General features: G+C 68.5%; 1 protein-coding gene across 4 annotated transcripts in view; it reads right to left on the reverse strand.

Annotated features, from left to right (window-relative positions):
- Positions 1–7,037, reverse strand: part of ARHGEF1 (Rho guanine nucleotide exchange factor 1) — a 14,730-nt gene extending 7,693 nt beyond the window's left edge. The window contains exons 1-15 of one of the 4 annotated variants that reach the window (XM_085318572.1): positions 6,851–7,037; positions 6,157–6,233; positions 5,899–5,982; positions 5,698–5,811; positions 5,290–5,388; positions 5,141–5,183; positions 4,429–4,534; positions 4,214–4,354; positions 3,464–3,493; positions 3,037–3,139; positions 2,854–2,947; positions 2,580–2,618; positions 1,957–2,124; positions 1,762–1,876; positions 1,411–1,422 (exon numbers count right to left, since the gene is read on the reverse strand). In XM_085318572.1, the coding sequence (XP_085174698.1) occupies positions 1,411–1,422; positions 1,762–1,876; positions 1,957–2,124; positions 2,580–2,618; positions 2,854–2,947; positions 3,037–3,139; positions 3,464–3,493; positions 4,214–4,354; positions 4,429–4,534; positions 5,141–5,183; positions 5,290–5,388; positions 5,698–5,811; positions 5,899–5,982; positions 6,157–6,183 (1,175 nt within the window). In that variant the 5' untranslated portion in view covers positions 6,184–6,233; positions 6,851–7,037. Of the gene's footprint in view, positions 1–1,410; positions 1,423–1,761; positions 1,877–1,956; positions 2,125–2,579; positions 2,619–2,853; positions 2,948–3,036; positions 3,140–3,463; positions 3,494–3,650; positions 3,776–4,213; positions 4,355–4,428; positions 4,535–5,140; positions 5,184–5,289; positions 5,389–5,697; positions 5,812–5,898; positions 5,983–6,156; positions 6,234–6,850 lie in introns of those variants that run through there. The other 3 variants (XM_085318574.1, XM_085318573.1, XM_085318576.1) reach the window with 3 other exon arrangements.
- Between the last annotated feature and the right edge of the window lie 951 nt (positions 7,038–7,988).

Below are 7,988 nucleotides of genomic sequence, written 5' to 3' on the forward strand. Positions count from 1 at the left end.
CAGGGGACGAGGCCCCGGCAGGGCGGACAGGACACGGGGAGCCGCAAAGGCGGAGGCGGCAGAGCCGGGAAGCCGGCCGGGCGCAAGGAACGGAGCGGAGGGCCGGGGGGCGGCGGGCGAGACGGGGGCGGGCGGAGGGCGGCGCGGGCAGGGGGGAGCCGCACACCCAGCACAGAGAGCCGCAGAGAGCACAAGGGGGTCGCGGGAGCCGCCGGCGTGTGCGTGCAGAGGGCACGTGTGTGTTCACGTGTGAAGGCACAAGCGTGCATGGAGGGCGCAGGTGTGTGTGTGTGCAGAGGATGTAGGCGTGCACAGAAGGCACAGGCGCATGTTCACATGTTCATGCGTGTAGAGGGCACAGGTCACAGAGGATGCAGGCATGTGTTTGCATGTGTGGAGAGCACAAGTGTGCATGAAGGGCGTGGGCATGTGTTCACGTGCGTGGAGAGCACAGGTGTGTGCAAAGGGTGCAGGTGTGTGTTCACGCATGCAGAGAGACAGGAACGTGTAGGGTGTGCGGGCATGCGTTGGTATGGGCAGAGGGCACAGGCATGTGTTCGCATGTATGGATAGCACAGTTGTGCATGGAGGGCACAGGCGGCCCCACGAGCCGAGCAGCGAGCGTGGCGGGGGCGATTTGAGCATGCGGGGATGAGGCAGCGGCAGACAGGATAGGCATGTGCAGAGGGCACAGGCGTGTGTTCACACGTGCAGAGCGCACAGGTGGTCCCATGAGCAAAGCAATGAGCATACAGGGGAGAATTTGAGCGTGCAGAAGGGGGCAGGGGCAGACAGCACAGGCGTGTGCAGACAGCACAGGCGTGTGTTCACACATGCAGAGGGCAAAGGCGGCCCCACGAGCCAAGCAGCGAGCATACAGGGGATAATTTGAGCGTGTGGGAGGGGCCAGCGGCACACAGGACAGGCGTGTGCAGACAGCACAGGCRTGTGTTCACACATGCAGAGGGCACAGGCGTGCATTCACATGTGCAGAGGACACAGGCAAGTGATCAYGTGTGCAGAGGACACAGGCGGCCCCATGAGCCGAGTAGCGAGCGTGCGGGGGGCAATTTGAGCGTGTGGGAAGGGGGCAGAGGCAGACAGGACCACATGCACGGAGGGGAGAGAGAGAAACAGGGTGAGACCTCCGGGGGGGGGGGGAGCGCATGCACCAGATTGGGGGGGTTCCGAGCCATGCAACAGCCCAGGGAGCCTGGGGCCAGGACGGGTGGGTGCAAGGCCCTGGGGGTGGGGGGCAGGCAGTGGAGGCAGAAGGGGGCAGCCCCCCTCCGGCGCTTGTGGCGGGGGGTCCCGGTACTTAGCTGAGTTTGTGGGTGTCGCTAAGTTAATGTCCCCTGGCACCGCTGCGCCCCCCCAAGCATGCAAGGGGGGGGCTGGGGAATCACCAACCTGATCCGCTTTCTGGGGAGAAAGAGCAGCACAAGAGCAGGGTTACGGGGGAGGAGCAGCAGCAACAGCAAAGCCAGGAGAAAGGGTCGGGGGGAAGCGGTGAGGTAAAGGAGAGGGAGCCCCAGTATCCGGGCCCCCGGCGCACCCTCGCTCCCCACGGAGCTCGGCCCGCGGACGTAGGGCGGGGGTGTTGCTAAGTTAGGGGCCGCAGCAGCGGGGTCCCTCCATCAGCAGCCGGACCGAGGGGCTGCGGAGGGAGGACGAGGCAGACGAGGGGGAGGCCAGGGCACCTGCGCAGAGAGGGCAGCGGAAACGGCACGGCGGGGGCGGGGGGGGGGGAAGCTGCTTCACCTCTCATTCTCAGCCCCATCTTCTGTGGGGTGCTGCTCACTGCTGGGGGGCTCTGTGGGGCAGAAGCCTCGCGGCGGGGTGTCTCCCAGCTCTGTGGGGCCGGGGGGGTCCAAACCTGCAGGGAGGACAAAGAATGAGCGAGATGAGCAGGATAAGAAGCGCCGAGAGCGCACCCTGAATCTGCAGCCCCCTTACCTGGGTCGCCTTCGGCGCCTTCTCCCGGGGGCGGGTTGATGGTCACGGCCACGCTGGGGGGGTCGGAGGCGGGGGCACTGGCTGCCCCCGCTTTGGGCCGCACGGTACCACCCTCGGTCTTGTCTGAGGCTCTGGGGCCCTTCCTGTCTGGGTGCGCCACCTTTTCCACTGTGGGGAGGAACCGGGTTGGAGAAGGGGGAGGGAAAAGGTTAGGAAAACGCCCAGCGGGGGGTCAGGAGACCCTTTGCACGCTCCGAACTCGGCGCAGGCTACTGTCCTGCCTTCCGGTCCAGCCCTCTGCCAGGGCAGGGCGAGCGCCCAGGCATCGGGGCTCCCCCCCCCGGGGTCCGGGCTCAGAGCCCCCCACGACGAGCAGATGGAAGATGGAGATGCGAGCGGAAGGGAAGGACAGACAGACGCCAGGCTGGCTGCATGCAAGGGGGCAGATTAGTGTATTACAGGGGGGCGGCCCAGCTCTCTGCCCCGTCGGTGCTGCACACGCAGGGAGGAGGTGGGTTAATGGGGTTACAGGTTCTGACCCCCCCTCCCCGGCTGGGCTGACATGACCCGSGGGAGGAACAGATTTGGGGTCCCATGCATGTAGGGGGGACAGGAGGGGGTACCTTCGCCCTCGGGGACTTTGCTTTGCCTGAAATCGGAATCTGCAAGAGAGAAGAATGGGGGGGGGAGCTGAGGGGGACAGGGGGGTCTAAAGGACAATGGACGGGGCTCTGCCCCCAGGCCCCGCGGCATGGCCCCACGTGGAGCCTCAGCCTTGCAGCAGGACAGGCCCGAGCCCCACGAGCGGCGCTGGGTGCGTGACCRGGAGCTGCTGAGAGAAAGGGTGTGTGTGAAGACTTTGGGAAGAGGGGGAACCTCGTGCCCCCTCCCACTTACTGTGGGTATCRCGGTTCCAGAGGGAAGTCCCCGGGAGGATGAAGCCCTTCCGGGGCTTTGTTTGCAGCTCCTCCGGCTTCTTGATCCCTGAGATCTGTGGGGTGAGGCAGGGGCGCATCAGCGAGACCGGGAGAGGGTCCCTCCCGGGAGCGGGCAGGGAGCCCAGGCGGCTGGGCGCCTCACCTTCTTGCGGAAGAAGTTGGATTTTGATTTCTTGCTGTCACTGAGCTTGGTTTTAACCCCCAGGTACTTCATGTAGGTCACGATGGCCCCAAAGATGGCAGAGCTGGGATGAGGGAAGAGAGGGGCTGAGGGGCGGCGAGGGGTGGAGAGGGCTCTGTGGGGATTGCCCGCCACGGCGCCGGCCCCACAGGGCTGCAGACGTTTCCTCCTCCGCCCTCCGACAGCCACAGCCTGAGCTGGGGGTGCAGAGCAGCCCGGATAGCACTGCAGTACGCTCCAGCATGGCGAGACACCCCCCACCCTAAACATGGCACCCCCCAACACCCTCGAAGTGCCCCAGCCACCCTCACGCCTCCCTGGAGACCCTCAGGCACCCCTAAAGCCACCCCACCGCCAGGCGCCCCRAGTGCCTGCCTGCTTTTCTCACCTTTTTTCCTCGTCGGAAGATATCGTGAGGCTGGAAAAACAAGAAGCAGCAGTGCACGGTGAGCCCAGGTGTCCGGGGAGCCCTGACCCCCCCCATCCTCCTGTGCTGCTTGCCCCCCATCGCGTGTCTCCACCCCGAACCCCCCCCCCCCCACTGTGGCCAGGGGCTCCCCGGGTGGCCCCCTCACCAGTATGCCAGCCCCATATCTGCCTGTCAGTGTCGGCACCAGGCGCTGGAGCATGTTCTGGTGAGCACGGGTGAGCGTGTGCTAGGACGGAGCAGCCGGGACAGACTGGGCTGGACGGGTTGTGGGGGACTGGGGGTTTATACCACGCCGAGACTGATGCAATCGTCAGCAATACCCAGGAAAAGGGGGGAGGAGGGCAGGAAGGGGGTGTTTCCCCCTCCCAGGCCGCAGCCGCTGGCTCCGTCTGYGCTTCTGGGACGGGCGCCCAGCGGGGAGGGGCGCCAGATGTGCTGGGGCCGCGCGGAGGAGGAAGGGGGCTTGCAGCCAGCTGAGGAGGGTCCCTGGCTGGGCCGCGAGGGTAAAGGGCCTGGGAAGGAGCCGGTGCATGCACGCGCACGCAGGTGCGGAAAGCGCGGAGGCGCCGGAGTCAGCCGAAGCACGGCGCGCCCCTCTGCTGCAGCGTTGTCCGCGCGCAGCCGCGGGTCAGGGCCGAAGCACACGCACGTCGGCACGTTCGGGGCGCGGGCACCTGCACGCATGTGTCCCCGAGGCGCCCCACTCACTGCATCTCCTCCAGCCGAGCCAACAGCACCTCCGCCAGCTGCTTCTCCTTGGCCTCCCGGATGCCAACGTCCCGGGTCTGGTAGGACTCCAGCTCCGTCAGCTCCTGCTCCCCTGGCGTCATGCCCATCAGGCGCTTGGACCTAGGGGAAGGGGCGTCAACGGTGGTGGGACGCACGCCGGGGCCCCCGCGCCGCGGCCCATGGCCTCCTCGCACCTGAAGTCCTCCAGCTGCCGGGAGATCTCGGGCTCCTGGAAGGCCTGGATTTCCTGCAGGTACCGACGCTGCACGTCATCCGCCAGGAGCTCGGGGCGCGTGCGGTCTGCAGGCGAAGGGGGCCGTGAGCTGCCTCCGGCTGTGTCCTCGGGGAGCCCTGCCTGTGCCAGCCCTGGCCCCCCCAGGGCCCAGCCGCCCCTCCGGATCTGCTGGGGGCGGAGAGCGGGCYGCCAGTGGGGAGTGCTGGACACGGCAGGACTTTGGGTGGATGGAGAGGRGAGCGGGCAAGGGGCTGCACACAGGGGCCCACCAGAGCGTGCAGCGTAGCGTTGCGGGGCTGGCTGCAGCATCCTTAAGCACCAGGAGATGGTGCCACGCAGCTGTGTCGCGTTGTTCCCCCCCCCACCCCCCCAGCCGAGGCCCCATGAGCTCAGCGCAGCCGGGGCTTCCCAGGCGCTTCCGGCCTTTCTCGCGGCAGCCAGCTGGGTGCGGCTGTGCGGCTGGTGGAGGAAGGGCCAGGGCCGGCAGGAGCAGCGGGTGCTGGGGGGGGGAGGGCACAGGGCTGCGGGTGCCAGGGGGTGCAGCGGGGGGAGCTGAGGGGGCACAGGGCGTGCCATGGGGTGCAGGCACAGGTTTGGGTACAGAACCAGGGCAGAGTAGGGCTGAGTCCTGTCACCAAACCCCGCTCTAGGGGTTGGGGGGGTTAACTCACCCAGTTCGAACTGCACTTGGTGGGGGACAGGCACCCGCAGGAGCTGCGAGAGATGGGGGGGAGGGTCAAGGTTGCCCCTCTAAGCCCCCCAAGCAGCCCCACAGCAGGAGGGAGCTGGGGGGCACAGAGGGGCCAGGGGTGGCGCTCACCCCCGCCTTGTCCAGGAACAAGTGGCAGAACTCAAGGAACTGCTTCTTGCCCTCCTTGGGGTTCATCCTGCGCAGCATGTCCACGTGCAGGTAGCAGAGCTGGGGGGGCACAGGCAGGCAGGGGCTGAGGCAGGGTCCTGCTCTCAGCGCCCCCCCCCTTCCCCCAAACCCCCCGGGTATTACCTCAGCTCCAGCCCCTGCCAGCAGGGAGGGGGGAACAGAGAGAAGAGGTTATTCAAGGGGACGCGCAGTGCAGCCGCCTACACGCACGCACCCCCCCGGGGGCAGCTGCACGCATGTGGGGAGCCTTTCGTGCCCCTAGGCCTCCCTCCTGCTGGCCCAGGGGGTTCCTGTGCTGCCCCCCCCTCACCCCAGCAGTGCTGCCCGCCCCCCCGGCAGCGCGCTCACCACAGGGCAGGAGTCGAACTGGAGGACGACGTGCTGCAGGAAGGCCATGAGATAGGCTGGGTGCTGCCGGACCAGCTCCAGGCTCTGGAACATGCTGTTCTGGTCATCAGGGTTCTGGTGGGGGGGAGCAGAGTGAGGTGCCTGTGGGCCCCCCCAGCCCTGCGGCCCCCCAGCCGCTGGGGCGCCCTCCTGCCCGCTCACCGGCTCGATGTCGTTCTCAAAGTCCTCATCCTCGGCCCCGATGATGGCCACCGCGGACCCGCCACGAGCRCCCACCGCCGGGCTCTGGGGGGAGAGGCGGCGTTGAGGGGCACAGGGAGGAGTGGGGTCGGGGGGGTCCTTCTGCGGGACCCCTCCCCCCAAGCACAAACAGCCTCTTGAGGACGCATCTCTGGCCTGGAAATCTGCCCAGATCGCGGCGCCAGGGCCACGCCCCCCCCACCCCAAACCACTGCTCACCCCGTTAAATGCCTCCTCAGGCTCCATGGTGCCCCCGGGCGGTGGGGGGCCCCGTCCGCCAGCTCACGGGGTCCCACCTGGAAGGGAGAGAGGGCGTCATGGGGAGGCGAGACGAGTTTGCTGGGTCTCGGCTCAGCGTCCGGGCACCTTCTCAAGTCGCGGCCCAGGAAGTGGCAGGGGGTTCCCCCCCCCCCGACAACAGCGGTGGGCAGGATATAGGCATGTGGTTTGGGGACACGCTGGGGCGCGCGACTGGAGGCTCTCTCTGCCCCCCCCCCCGCCCCGGCTCAGACATTCAGAGCTGGGGGTGGCGCCGGGCTGTCAATGGGGCTCTGTGCTGCACAAAGAGCCCCATTGAGAGCCCAGGGGGGCGGTGCGGGGGGGGGGGGAGGCCCTGCTGCCGGCCCCACCCCACCCACGCCCAGCCCCCACGCTCCTGCACGCATGCACACATGTGCATGTGCACCCCTTCACACGCTCACACCCCCCTGGGCACCACAGCCTGCGCTTCTGCCCGCTCTGACCCCCGGGGGGCAAACCCCTAGGGYGGGGGGGTGCTTCAGGGACCCCAGGGTGGGGGACACAGGTGCGCTGAGACCCCCACGCTCCGGGCACAGTGGGAGGCTGGGGGCCTTCCAGGGCAGAGCCGGGGCTGCCACCCCCCCATCACTCCCTACGCGTGCCCCACGCCTACCTATTTCCGAGCGGCTGCTGGTGAAACCAGTCTGAGGGGCAGGAAATGCAGCAACCCCCCCAAGCCAGGGTGGGGGGGACACACGGAGCAGAGCCCCGAGGGGCTGGGGGGGGCAGGACCTGGACACCTGGGCTCCTGGGGGCCCCTCCCGCTGTCGCCCCGCGGCGGAAAGGCGGCTCCTCAGGCTCTAAAACAAAGCGGCGGCCCCCGGATTATTTACAGAGAGAGCAAGGCTTCCTGTAGGAAGTGATGTGCAAGGCGACGGCACCGAGCCCCCCCCATCTCCCTCTGCCCCCCCCCAGCGTGCCCTGCGGCCCCCAGCTGTCCCAGGGCCCCCACGCAGACGAGGGCTCTGCCCGCCGGCGCCCCTCACCTCTGCCCCACAGCCCCGCGGCCTGCTTGGCAGTGCCCGCGGCCACTGCCCTGTCCCCGCTGGGCCGCGTCCAGGGTCCAGCTGTCTAGAGCGGGCCGCGCCGAGAGCGGATGCCCCCCTGTCCTCGGGTGGGGGGGCGGGATGCCCCCCAGGCAGGGAGTGTCACCAGAGCCCCGTCCAAATGCCTGTGGGATTCCCAGCGTTGTAGGGCCACAGGGAAGGAGTGAGAGCCGGGCCCCCCTCAGGGCAGGAGACATCCCCCAGGGGACGCCGGCACAGCTCGGACCCCCGCAGCCTGCGCCATGGGGGCACCGGGGTCTGGCCACACAGCCCCAGCAGTGGGGTGCCCCCCTTCCCCCGGACAGGGCTGCCCAGCTGCGTGCACCTCGCCCACAGCCAGGCCCACGGCCGGCCTCTGCACCGCCCRGGCCAGGCAGACCCCTGCCCCACACACGCTGCTTCCAGCCCCATGCGCTTCCCCTGCCCTGCATAACCCCCAGCCCCATATTCATCCCCTGCCCCACATTGCCCCCAGGCCCAGGCTCATCCTCTGCCCCACATAACCCTCAGGCCCACCTACCCTCCCGGCCCCACATATCCCCCTGGCCCTGCACGCTCTCCTGGCCCCGTGTAAACTCCAGCCCCATCTGCGCTCCCAGCACCCCCCCGCCATCCAGCCCCGCCGTCGGTGCCGGTGCCGATGCCCGGGCCGACACGACGCCGGAACCCGCCAGGAAACGGTCACTTCCGCCGGCCCGGCCCGGC

Source organism: Rhea americana, unplaced genomic scaffold, assembly GCF_003343005.1.
Source record: "Rhea americana isolate MKP2758 unplaced genomic scaffold, rheAme1 scaffold_540, whole genome shotgun sequence".
Taxonomy (NCBI): Eukaryota; Metazoa; Chordata; class Aves; order Rheiformes; family Rheidae; genus Rhea; species Rhea americana.